Genomic DNA, 14,185 nt, shown 5'->3' with positions numbered 1-14,185 from the left:
GGAGATACCTCTTTATTGGTTACAATGTAGTTGTAGTTCAGATTCACTGTGCTGTACTCCATGAGAATGTGTAGCTAGGAACTACTGTGGGGTTTTACTCTACGGTTCTAAAGGGTTCCTTATCACAATGTAGGTGTATTCTCTTCTGGAGATGCTGCCATGCAGAATTTTCACTCACTCAAAAAAGAACTCTGCCTCTGGGTACACAGCTTGGGTTCCTAGGCCATAGCAGGCTTTTTATATGCATATTCATGACATCTGTACTCTACAGCCAAGTAATATGAAAGTAGATTAGGATGTTTCCAAATTCTCAAAGCTTTCTGCATGAGGTAGAAAAGTAGCCAGACACTGGGAAAGCAGATCTTCAATGAAAGGTCATTCACTGCGTGCTTACTGCCATACCTCAATGCTGACAGGAGATTGGAGGTTCTGAAGTAGGTAACGTCAATTGATTATAGTTTTCTTTTGGAAGCTAAACTGTATTTCTATTCCTCGCTCTTTTAATTTTTTTAATTCAACCATACACACTCTTTTTGTCCACGGCTTTTACTACTTTGTATTGGTTGTAAGAACAATAATAGAAAACAGACTTGCAGCATAAGTACAGTGTCCCCACAAATTGTGGAGTTCAAAAAATGACAAGCAATTTATGCCATTCCTGGTCTGCGGCAGAAGGGGGTGGGGTGGCGGGGGGAGGGCACCACCAGGCACCCACCATTTGATATCTCAGCAATACTATCTGTGATCCCTGTCCTAAAACTCTGACACTGGCTATCGGGGAAGAGAGGGGAGGAGAGAAACTACCCGATGGTGCTAAAGCATCTCTGGGTGGCCTGCCACAATCTGAGGTTGTATCCCCGCTTCCACAAGCGACCCTGGGCAGATTTGTCATCCTCTGCTCCCCCATCCTCCCCCAAGTGGTCCACCATCACAACCCACAACTCCAAGTCTATCTCCGGATGTTCATCTGTACGACCCATTCCAAGTCTGTATTCTTCTGCCATCGCCCAATCCAACAGGTCAGCTCTCCACTTGCCCTGAGTCGGTGGTGTCGAATTTGCACAATGGGTAGCGATCCTGCACTTGGCAAGCACTAGGCCTAGTTGGGCAAACCTATAACCCATCTTTCTACCCTCTCCAGGGAGCAGAAAAAGTCCCAGCAGGAAATGCCGGATCATCAGTTCCCCCCTGACTCCTGCTTTCAGGTTCACTGCGCACAGCACCCCTTCCCAGAAGGCTCTCAGCATGTCCATGTTACATGGATGAAATCGGCTAGGGTCTCATCGCAATGGGCACAGCCAGTTGACTGTGCTGGGTAAGCCCCATGCAGCCACTGCAGCGTTAAGTAAGCCCTATGGAGATAATAGAACTGTGTCAGCTTAATCCTAACATTACTAGCTGTCTCTTGCATTCAGCGCTCATGCACGCTTCCAGTCACCATCTGTGAGTGGGACGTCAAGTTCCCCATTCCAATTACCACAGGCTGATGTGGTCTGTCTCACTTCAGGACAACATACAACCAGGAAATGAAACCCATACTAGAGCCCGGATTCAGCATCACCATCAGCGTCTGGGACTCGCTTGGTTCCTCAGGGAAACCCGTTCATATTTCACGAGCCATACGGGACACCCTTGCGTATTGCAGAAACTGCCCCGAGCCCACTCCAAAAAGCTCCCCTGCCACCAGGAGTGTCAAAACAAGTTATTCAAATACAGATCTACCCTCCTCTGACAGCCTCCATCCATCCACTGCATGACATCCATGGAGGCGCGAACATACATAAAGGGGTGAAGCCACCAAATGGGAAGAAGCCTTCCATATGGCGTACATTTCAATATGCATGTGACCGTCCATTCCCATGCCGGTGCAACCTGGGTCACTATAAACAGAGAATCTACTGGCACCCTGCGACCCCCCTTAAGGAGGTTTGGGAGATCCTCCTCTGAAACCAACCCCTCCAGAGGCTGCTTCTCCCAATTATGGCCATCAGCACACCACAGCTCTGCATACTGGAGTAGTCCAGCCAGATAGTACAACTGGAGAGCCGAGAGCCTCAATCTGCCCTCCGCTAGGTACAGCTTCAGAACCTCTAGTCAAACTCAAATACGCTTACCTGCCCATACTAAGGACACCAACAGCCTGTTAAGCTGCCTCAACAGAGAGTTCGTCAGGATGCAAAACGAGTTTTGCATGGTATATAGACACCTGGGCAATTATACCATTATACTACGTGCTACTCTGCCCATGGCAGACAGTGGCAGGGTGTTCCAAAATTTTATGGAGGTAGTAAGACCATCTACGACCCGCCCCATATTTTACTCATACTTACACCATTGGTCATGCATTATCTGTATCCCAAGGTAGTGCATTGGCACCATCTCCCAGGGGAGCCCCACTTTCGGCAGATGGGGCACTTCTCATTATGTCAAGGATACCTTGGGGAACAGCACGGTCTTTTTTTTGTTTAAATCGTTTTTATTAAAATTTTGCCCATTATTAATAAAACATAAAGTCAGAGCAGCGCTCATGTAGCAGGTGGGAGAAGAAAGAAAAGCGAGTGTCAATAGCATGATGCACAATACCCAATAGTAGCGGGAAAAACAAAGATGTAAGTTATGGCGTGTATTTCCAACCATGAGTCAACGTCCCAGGGAGGATAGAGCAGTGCTGGTGAGTCACGGCACCGAGTAGCATGTACACGATTCAGGTATAGTGCAGTTCGAACCCAACTGGGGACACAGGGCACAACAAAATGAGGACAACATAAGTCAAGGAAGGGTAGGGTGGAGTCGCCTAAGACCTACTGCCTTGTCTAGGTAACCAGGGGGGCCAAAAACTGTCAGGACCTGGTAATAATGGAGACCTGAGACAGAAGGGTTGGGTCAGCTCGGGTGTCATTGCTACTCTACGTTCCCGCCGGCTGGGGATATACCTTGAGTAACGACCTCATGGAGCGCATTCGGGTCCCCTGTGTCCGTGACCAGCCCTTGGAGATTGGAAACCATTGTGTCCCACTGAGGCGCTAGGGGGAACATGCGAATGCCAAGCAGGTCCTTCCGACATAGCGCCGCACCCTCTGCCTTAGCCCAGTTGAGCAGGGATCGGCGCCAGGCAAGTGGGTGGGGCGATATAGGGGATTTCCATCGCCTGGTGATCAAGCGTTTGGCTGTTATTAGACACAGGTCTAGAAATCGTCTTGCAGTCCTATATTTTTTGTTTCTGCTGAAGAGGTGCAGCACATGGGCCCCCCAAGTAGGGGGAATGGTACGGGAGGTGCAGGATGTGAGGGTGACCATCACATTGTTCCAATAGTCAGTCAGGACCGGGCAACCCCAAAGCATGTGAAGAATGTCGGCATCTAACCGCCGGCAGCAGAGATAAGCAGCATCCGTGCGGATGAAGTACCTGTTTATTTGAGCGGGAGTAAGGTAGGCCTGATGTAGTACAACAAATTGAATTTGTTTGAATCGTTGGTTACAGGGGACGTAGGTCAGGCTGCCCCAGACGACCGCCCACTCTCTATCTGTAAATGCCCTCCCCAGGGACCCATCCCAATGAAGATGAAGCCGAGTGAGGTCTACCTCCGTGTGTTGTCGGAGAGAGGATGCGAACCAGCGCGTGAAATGTACTCCCGTCCCCATCACGTGAAGGTATTGCAAAGTGTGGTGTGTGGGAGGTTCCCCATTTGGACGCTAACGAAGCTATGATCATTCTATGTAGTAGAAACTGCCCAGGGTGCAGGTTCTCTTCTGCTATGAGTTCCTCGTACGGGATAAGAGTGCCGTCCTGAAACAGGTCCCCCATGTCCTGTATCCCCTCCGAGGCCCAATGACGTAGCTCAGTCGCCGTTGTGTAGGTGTCTCCTCATGGAGTGCCCAGCAGTGAGATAGCGGGCATGCACGGAATTGTGGTTTTAGTGAGGAAAAGGCACCTACGGAAGCACTTGTATGCTACAGTGATAAGGAGTGTATTGGGGGGTCTGAGCTTGGAGCAAGGATGGAAAATTTGTAAAAGGTTTCTCTGCGTCAGCGGAGGCTGTAAGGAGGCCGTGTCTGGTAAGTAACGGGGAAGAGCACGGTCTTGTGTCTGTTGATGTGCAGACCTGACACTCCCCCAAAATCAGCCATAAGATGTAATAAAGGCAGTAATGATCATTCTGGATCCGTCGCATATAGTCATCCGCGTACATGGAAACTATATGCGTCATGTCTCCCACTTGTATTCCCATGTCCCGGAGCTCGTTCCTCAAGTATATTGCCAACAGCTTCATGGCTAGTGTAAAGAGGACAGGGGACAGTGGGCATCCCTGCCTCGTTCCGCTCTCTACACGAAACACAACCAATGCTACCTGTCCAGTATGAACCCTCTTCCTAGGCTCCGTGTATAAGAGGTGAACCTAGGACAAGTAACCCAGGCCCAGCCCCTAGCCTTCTCTATGTCTAGAGCAACTAATGCTGCCTCATCCGCTGCTTCCCTAGTGGCAATCATGACATGAGAAAGACGCCTTAAGTTCATGCGGGTGCCCGTCCATGACATAAAGCCACACTGGTCAGTATGTTCTACGTGTCAGACCACTCAACCCAGATGCATCACAAGTACTTTCGCAAGCAATTTGCTGTGTACATTAAGCATGAATAGTGATCAGTAGGATCTTGGGTCCCTCTGGCCTTTACCTGCCTTTAGAAGCATAATTAAGAAAGCTTCTTGCATGTGCACAGGCAGAGTATCATTTGATTTTGCCTCATGCAGGGTTTCTAGGAGGTTAAGGAGTAGATCAGCGGAATATGTCTGATAATATTCTTCGGGGAGGCAGTCAGGTCCCGGGCACTTTTCTCAAGCCATGTCTCGGTGGGCCTCCTGCAATTCACCCTGTCCTCCTCTAGGCTTTCCCTTTGGTCCGCCAACAGTCTAGAGACCATGGCCATATTTAGGAATGTCTCCACACTGTGCCTTACATCCCCCAAAGAGGCCACATATACCCTTGCCAGAAGGTCTGGCAAGGTCAAATTGATCGCTGCCTGTCCCATTACCAGCTCACCTGGGTCAAGAAAAGGATCATTTGCGGATGCCGTTCATGTATAAGGAGCCAGGCCAACATTCGGCCAGACCGGTCCCCCCGTGTATTCTCTGACGGTAATCCCGTCAAAAATGACAGCCAAGGCGGTCCCAGATGCTGTCAACCCAACTGTATGCCTCCGCTAGAGTCTCCTCATCCACTACCTGACCTACCGCCTGTCTCTGCAGTCGGGTTAAGAGGGCCACCCCTTCTTGCAGCTCCTGTTCCAGTTTTTTTCTGGTGACGTATACCTTGCTGAGGCTCTTTCCCCCTCCCAACTACCTTGAAAGTGCCCCTTTCTGAGGCATGGCTACCCACAGTTTTCCAATTCGTCTCGAAAGAGCCCTGTACTGTTAGTTACATGTACAATTTATATTCCGGGTCTCCTAGAGACTCTAAACGGAGACTCCTCAAGGAGATATGAAGTCTATGACCGCCCAGTCTGCATTCCAACAGCAGGGGAGTGTGGTCTGTGAGAAAACGCACCTGGTAGCTCACTCCCTGAACATTCAACATACCATCAATAGACAACAGAAACTGTCCAAAGCAACTATGGGCTTGGTGCGTAGGGGTGTAACAGGAGAATTACCTAGCAGTCGGATGAAGCTCTCGCCATATATCCACACACTGCAGTCTGGTCATGGTCTCCTGCAGCTTCAAGGTCATATTTGGTTTGGTCTCTAGTCTGGGTGGGTGTCTATCCATACGACCGTCCAGGACACAATTGAAATCCCCCACCCACAGGTATAAGTCTGGTCTTGAGCATCTCAAAAAAGTCACCGTTATCAGTATTAGGTGCACATATGTTAAAAAGGCACTACTCCACTCCATCCAACATGTCATGCAGCAGAACGTATCACCCCTCTATGGCTGCCGTGTGACTACACTGCTGAAATGGGATCCTGAGTGCAACCCAAATGGAGACCCCCGTGGCGTATGACGAGTATGTCGAGGAGTAAAGCTGTCCCCTCCACTTTGTCTGCAATTTCTGTGCTTTCCCATCCATCAGATGTGTCTCCTGCAGCATAGCAATATCCACCCTCATCCGCTTCAGGTAGGTATGTGTCTCAAATAGTGTAACAAATGACTTCAGGCCCCTTACATCCCATGTGAGAAAGCATGTAGGCCCTTCCCTCAGGAATAATTAAACAGCAAAGTTCTGAGGACCAGGCACAGCCCTCCTCCCCCCGACCCCTACCACCTACTACCCCCGCCCATCCCCCACCGCACCCCCCACAGGAGCAGGAAACACTGAAAACTGCAAGAAAATAAACCCTACTGAACAAACACAGATCTGACTCCCTCCCCAGGTAAACACAACAAAGCTAAACTTCTGTCTCCAAGCCATGGTGTACCCACCTGCCCCAATAGAAGCCAATTAAGAGTTGTGACTGTATGAATGTGCAACAAAATCTATACTCCTCTTCCCAAATGTAAAATATATCCCAAAGTGATGTGTAGCCTGGGGTAACTAAGTAGCAACCTGAGTCACAGTCCAGTCGCTATGGGGTTCCTATGATACCAGCACACTGTCCTCACACAACACAGTCATCACCACACACAAAACGCGAGGGGGGAGCTCCAAACTTAGCCAGAGCCCGCCCATTTAACTGGACTCAGGCACCCGTGTCTCCTGTTGAAGGAAGAATGTCCCCATGTGGGGCCCAACAAGGCAAAAGTCTGACCAGTCACTCTCATTGGTACAGAGCACACGCTGGCTATATTCAATACCGTGTCCGTAGGATGTCACTTCCAGGAGAGGAATCCCTCACCACCCTAGGTTCGACAGAAGGTCCACTGCAGGTGGACAGCACGAGCCAGGCTTAGGCAGTCAGACAAAATATGGCTCAGTCTCAGGAACCTGCTTGTACTCCACCAATACCGAACCAATCTCCCTAGAGACAGCAGAGGTGGCCATCTCCACCAGTGCCCTGGCTTCCTCCTTTTCCTGATGCAGTCATTTCGAATCCAGCATGCCATTCCGGCACACCACCACCTTTGCATTGGACAGAGAGCACTGCCGTTGCCTGCTTCTCTTCTTCACGACTGTGCCAGTCAGCCCCCCCTGCCCAGTCCACTCCCGGGACTCCCACGGGGTCCAGACTGGGATTTGGCCAACACCTCAGATTTCCAACCAGTCACAGATATCCTCTGGCCTCGTGAAAAAGTGTGAAAGGCCTTCATGAAGCACTGTTTGGCTGGAGAGCAGCGTATTTTTGATGTCCATTGCTTCAAACTTTTGCTTAACTCTGCTAAAGGTCTGTCGCTCCTGCTGAACAGTCCGTGTGTAGTCTGGAAATCTTTGGAAAACCTGGCTCTCAAACGTGGGGTCACCCTTCAGCCGTACCTCCTGCAGAATAGAATTTCGGTCTCTGTAATTGAGGATTTTTGTGATAATAGTTCTCAGGGCACCTCCCTGCGGCAGCGGAGACTGTGAGCCCAATCCACATCAAACAACTCTGACAGACTGGCTTCTGCGATCTATGACCTTTTCCAATCCTCCAGGAACTGCTCAGATGTATGGCCTTCAGCTTTTTCAGGGAATTCCACAAACCTCAAATTACATCTATGGGACCGAGCCTCTGCATCCTCTGCTCTCATCCTCTGCAATTGAGGCTCTAGTGCAGCCACCGTGGCCTTCGGCGTTGTCATCGCCTCCTGTAATTTTGACACCAGTTGCTCCATGACAACAAACTTTTCAGCCACCTTACGGTCATCCGCCCGCAACAAATTGACATCCAGAGCGATGACTTCAATATTCGCTTGCACCGTGGCACTCGAAGCTTCAATGAGCCCTAGCTTGTGGGCCTCCATTGGGCCCTGCGGATCTTGCAATCCCCCCAGCTCCATCCATCGGCTGGCCCCCAACTGCTCCAGAGGCAGTAAATTGGTCTATTGTTGTTTGCTGTATACTCCTAGGCACTCTGTCTTTAACCCATGATGGCCGTGAGCCTTGACACACTAAGGTTCGTCCTGCCGCTAGGCCATTCAGAGGATTAGACAATGTGCTCACTGAGAATCCACAGGAGATCCCCACATCTGGTGCAATGCAGGAAACCTTTTGATATATCCAGGACTCTACAAAGTCCCAGTTGTACTGTAAAATACATGCAGCTTCACTTGGCTGACTCTACTTGCACTGTCGCCAACCTGTACAATATTTTCACCTGCACTGGGGTCACACGGCGGTTACACTGTACAACGAAATCCCCTAAAATGATGTTGCTTTCTAATTACGCAGCAATCACATTGTACATTATACTAAGCTGCACTGAGATTAAACAGAAAACTTTTGTGGGTCTCCAATTTTCAAAGGCTGGTGCCCCCACAGACAGAAGCAGGCCTTAAACTTGCCTCGGTGCTACAAGATCTCTCCTATTCTGCTTTGCCCTTTCCATGCCTTTGCTCCTGTTGATACCTTATTTTTGACCAAATAGTTTTTAAAATACTAGTGACTTTTTCAGGGTAATATGGTAAATCGCTAGCAGTGGCGGCCGCTACTTAATGGGTGTGGCAGGGGGATTGGGAGGGGGGGTAAATGAAAAACAAAAACATACCCACAAGCCAGCCGCTGCCTCTCGGTCCTCTTTGGTTGACTTCAGGACTCTAAAAGAAGGAGCCAGGTAGGCTCCCAAACTCCTCTAGCCACTCACGACGCTGCGTGCCAGCAGCGTGGTCGTTGGTCTGAGCTCCATGATTCGGCGCTCAGAGAGGGACTGGGGGGCTGTGCATGTTCTCCACCCAGACTGTGTAATTCAGCCGGTGGAGAACATGAAAAGGGTGCATGACTATTTGGCCAGCCCAAGACGGCCAGCCAAATCATCATGCGCACTTAAGAGAGTGCTCACTACTCTTCCCCCAGTTTCTGTGACAGCCCAGCCCGCCCCCCTAACCAGCTGAGCCATAAAAGAAAGATAAAATGATAACAACATTGTGTTATCATTTTATTTTTCCTTTTTGAACTGGTCACAGAGTAGTGTGGTGACGCTCCTCCACCTTAGCGGACGAGCCGCCGCTGCCCCTTTCAAGCCGCAGGGATACAATAAGCTACCAGAGGCCTTTCCTGGAAGTACCCAGCTGACCAGTTGCAATTGGACATGGACTGGATCCTGCTGTTGACCTCTGCCTGACACCTTGTAAATCTTTAAGTACCTCGCATGAGGTCTTATGGGCCTTAGAAGTGTACTCCTGTAGTCGAATGGGACCTAAAGGACTATGTCAGAAGGCAAAATCTTTGATTAGGTGGGTCCACATAGGTGCCGATTACGATCCGGTAAAACATTTCCCCGTGCGACTCGTATCCGGTCTTTTTACCGTACGAATCGTACAAGTGCCGTACGAACTGGCAATCACGATTCGCATGGTAAAAAGTCCATACGAACCGCATTGGGAATCATTCCCCACACGTCCTCGGGTCGGAAAATGTGTCCGACACGTCCTCGGACGATTTACCGTACAAATGTGAAAGGTGAAGTCCGACCGAGGAATCACGATCCCACCCGTGCGTCCGAACTCACAACCGTATGGTAAAAACACCGTCCGCACCGAACTCCCATAGCAACCATGGAGACGTGCCCGCATACGCGCCGACCCCCCCCCAGCCCCCGTACGTACGCGCCGACCCCCCCCAGCCCCCGTACGTACGCGCCGACCCCCTCCAGCCCCCGTACGTACGTGCCGACCCCCCCCAGCCCCCGTACGTACGCGCCGACCCCCCCCAGCCCCCGTACGTACGCGCCGACCCCCCCCAGCCCCCGTACGTACGCGCCGACCCCCCCCAGCCCCCGTACGTACGCACCGAACCCCCCCTAGCCCCCGTACGTACGCGCCGAACCCCCTGTATGTACACCCGTGTACGTGTCGAACCCCCCTGTGTACGTTCGAGTCGAACCCCGTGTACGTTCGTGTCGAACCACACGGGTGGGGGTACGACTCGAACGTACACGGGGGGGTTCGACTCAAACGTACACGGGGGGGTTCGACTCGAACGTACACGGGGGGGTTCGACTCGAACGTACACGGGGGGTTCGACACGAACGTACACGGGGGGGTTCGACTCGAATGTACACGGGGGTTTCGACTCGAACGTACACGGGGGGTTCGACACGAACGTACACGGGGGGGTTCGACTCGAACGTACACGGAGGGGTTCGACTCGAACGTACACGGGGGGTTCGACTCGAACGTACACGGGGGGGTTCGACACGAACGTACACGGGGGGGTTCGACTCGAACGTACACGGGGGGTTCGACTCGAACGTACACGGGGGGTTCGACACGAACGTACACGGGGGGGTTCGACTCGAACGTACACGGAGGGGTTCGACTCGAACGTACACGGGGGGGTTCGACTCGAACGTACACGGGGGGGTTCGACTCGAACGTACACGGGGGGTTCGACTCGAACGTACACGGGGGGGTTCGACACGAACGTACACGGGGGGGTTCGACACGAACGTACACGGGGGGGTTCGACACATACACGGGTGTACATACAGGGGGGTTCGGCGCGTACGTACGGGGGCTGGAGGGGGGGTCGGCGCGTACGTACGGGGGCTGGGGGGGGGGTACGGTGCGTACCGGGCCACCTACTCTGGTCGATTCGCGCCGTACTTCGCTTTTCCGGCACTTTTTGGGTGCCGTGAAAATATTGCCGTCCGGACTGCTTTCGGTTCGAATCGTAATTCCTGGGTCGTGAAACGCTGCCTGAAAGCGTACCGACGTCACGTCGCAGCATTCCCGGATCACATTCGTATGTATATTTTCGTCGGTCGGTGTTTTTTACGATTTGTACGGAAATGGTGTTTCCGTGCGAATCGTAATTCCATGTTTGTAAAGTTTTACGACCGGGTACGAGTCGGACGGGGAAAACGCTCCGACCGACGGTTCGTACCCGGTTCTTACCGGATCGTAATCGGCACCTAAGTGTATCCAACCCATGCTCCTTTCCTATCAGACTCAAATTGCATCTAGGTCCGAGTCTACCGTGGCCATCGACTATAATTGACGTTTTCTGCTTTATGGTGCTTTTTGTACTTAAAAAATTCACATCCATTGTTTCCTTTATTGGATTTTTGTCATTTTAGTGCCATTTGGTTTATTAAATATTACTCAAGTTTTCTAATTCGATTTGAGGATTTCATTGTTTTACGTTTTGACTTTATTACTGTTTTGATACTGCATGAATATTTTTCACACTGCCTTATGTTCACCCTGCCTACTCTATCCATAGCTACGAGGTGGTTGAGCTCAGGTTAATTTAGTGAGTTTGAAAGTTCACTCTGACAAGAGTTGAGATTATTTCTTGGGGTTGGCAGTCACACACACCAAATAAGAATCCAATTTCTGACGAAACAGAAGGAGGAACACACACAAGACTACCTGGCAAAGTCAAGGTACTACATAGAACAACAGTGTGCCATATATGAAACATATATACTCCATTTTCTCATGTCCATACAGAGCTATTCATTTCAGCTGCCACCAAGGTGCTTTTCGCCGATCGAGAAGAGCAGACAGTAATGCAGCTTCTTTTACTCACAGAACAAGAGGCAATAGATCTAGTGAAGGGTATTTGAGAAGTACACTCTGCAGCCTTTGGCTACACTGGACTTACGTCTTTACAAAGCAGGCACTGCTGTTCATATTTTGCACTGTATGCAGTCAAATGATGTCTACACTGCTGTTGTCTTTCTGCTCTGCTACTCTGTTCTCACAGGGTACTTACTTTTTACGTAGTCGCATTGCAGAAAAATTGCTTCTTAATTTTAATATACGACACTGTTAACACTAAACTCATTTCTTGTTCCCCTAGACACAACACCAGGAACTACCCTGATGCCTGGTAAGTAAAGGAGTACATAGGAGACACTTGTTTAGCAGTTACTATGTAGTGATAGTGCAGATTCCCTGTGCTGTACTCCATGAGAATGTGTAGCGAGGAACTACTGTCGGGTTTTACTCTACGGTTCTAAAGGGTTCCTTATCCCAATGCAGAGGTACTCTCTTCTTGAGATGCAGCCACGCAGAATTTTCACTCACTCGAAAGAGAACTCAGCCTCTGGGTACACAGCTTGGCCTTGGCAGTCTTTTTATATGTATATTCATGAGCATCTGTACTCTATGGCCAAGTAATATGAAAGTAAATCAGGATGTTTCCTAATTCTCAAAGCTTTCGCACGACGATAAAATTAGCCAGACACTGGGAAAGTAGATCTGCAATGAGCTGCCATTCACTGCGTGCTACTGCTATACCTCGATGCTGACAGGGGACTCCTGCCATACCTCAATGCTGACAGGGGAGTCCTGCCATACCTCAATGTTGACAGGGGAGTCCTGCCATACCTCAATGCTGAAAGGGGAGTCCTCCAATACCTCAATGCTGATAGGGGAGTCCTGCCAAACCTCAATGGTGACAGGGGAGTCCTGCCATACCTCTATGCTGGCAGGGGAGTCCTGCAATACCTCAAAGCTGATAGGGGAGTCCTGCCATACCTCAATGCTGATAGGGGAGTCCTGCCATACCTCAATGCTGATAGGGGAGTCCTGCCATACCTCAATGCTGACAGGGGAGTCCTGCCATACCTCAATGTTGACAGGGGAGTCCTGCCATACCTCAATGCTGAAAGGGGAGTCCTCCAATACCTCAATGCTGATAGGGGAGTCCTGCCAAACCTCAATGGTGACAGGGGAGTCCTGCCATACCTCTATGCTGGCAGGGGAGTCCTGCCATACCTCTATGCTGGCAGGGGAGTCCTGCAATACCTCAAAGCTGATAGGGGAGTCCTGCCATACCTCAATGCTGACAGGGGAGTCCTGCCATACCTCTATGCTGACAGGGGACTCCTGCCATACCTCAATGCTGACAGGGGACTCCTGCTATACCTCAATGCTGACAGGGGACTCCTGCCATACCTCAATGCTGACAGGGGACTCCTGCCATACCTCAATGCTGACAGGGGAGTGGAGGTTCTGAAGTTCGCAAGTTCAATGATTATAGTTTATATTTGGAAGCCAAACTGTATTTCTATTCCTCGCTCTTTGACCTTTTTTTATTGCAACCATACACACTCTTTTTATCCAAGGCTTTTATTACTTTGTAATGTTGGCAGATGTCCTGTGGGGTTGAACAGATAATTTATGGTTCTGGAGGGGACTACATCTCTACGAGGAGAAGCCCGTGCAGGTAAGAGCAGTGGGGCGGGAGTCGACAGATGACGAGGAAAAAATGTGACTCCCGCCCCACTGCTCTTTCTTACACGGGCCGCTCCTAACCTCTGCATGGAATACAGGGTCGGATTGGTAAGGCGGGCACTCGGGCAATGGCCGAGGGGCCGGTATCCGAGTTCCAGCTATGGGCTGCTTTTTGGGCAGTCTGGGGGCTGATTTGGGTGGTATCTGTGCAGCTCGAATGCCGCCAGCAGCCCAGTGGGTGCCTGAGTGGCCTTTCTGGAGGCAGATGGGTCTCTATTACCTCCCTTTTACCAACGGGGCAGAGGTGTCACTCCCTTTCTCTCGCTGGGCTGGCTCATTAGTGTATGCAGGTTGAGCGGGGTAGGGGGCCTAAGCTGAAGTGGCCTCACTTGTATTCAGGTGTGGTTTACCAGTGTGAACTAATCTGTGCCTTTTTTTTATTTAAGTGAACTTATCAAAACATGCCTCTGTCAGAGACCTCCCCCCTACTTTTCATAAAACGTCCCCAAAGCAGTGCATTGCAGAAAGGCAATCCACAAAAGTGGGCAACTATTTTTTAGCGTGCCCAGGCCTATTTTTGATCCCAATCCAACTCTGATGGAATGCAATCTACTGGACTTCTCACTATTCACATAGTCAATGCAGTGCCCTACAATTCACTTACCTTCTCGTGACAGCCAAGGTACAAAGTGACTCGTGGACTCCTCCCCATTACCTTCTGATGACGCACCATGAACAATGCATTAGTGACTGTCTTCTGAGGAATAGGCGATGATACATCGCATGTGATACATCGTATGCCATTATAACTCGGTGGTTACAACAACCGGTGTTGTTACACCGCATACCTTTACAACGCAAGTCGTTACAACGACTTGCTGTAGGGGGTGCGCTGGTTTTAGGAATAGCATAATTTAATATTCCTACTTCAGTTT

The 14,185-nt window shown here is 50.4% G+C and overlaps 1 protein-coding gene across 4 annotated transcripts in view; it reads left to right on the top strand.

The window, feature by feature from the left end:
- LOC146833312 (pentraxin fusion protein-like) overlaps positions 1–14,185 on the top strand; it is a 213,326-nt gene that overhangs the window by 174,143 nt on the left and 24,998 nt on the right. For all 4 annotated transcript variants that reach the window (XM_085601030.1, XM_085601028.1, XM_085601032.1 and 1 more), the window contains one exon: positions 11,872–11,901. In XM_085601030.1, the coding sequence (XP_085457156.1) occupies positions 11,872–11,901 (30 nt within the window). The remainder of the gene's footprint in view (positions 1–11,871; positions 11,902–14,185) is intronic.

Source organism: Triturus cristatus, chromosome 4_2 (genome assembly GCF_964204655.1).
Source record: "Triturus cristatus chromosome 4_2, aTriCri1.1, whole genome shotgun sequence".
Taxonomy (NCBI): domain Eukaryota; kingdom Metazoa; phylum Chordata; class Amphibia; order Caudata; family Salamandridae; genus Triturus; species Triturus cristatus.
The sequence above is the reverse complement of the archived record's forward strand: the minus strand, read 5'-3'. Positions and strand labels throughout refer to the sequence as shown.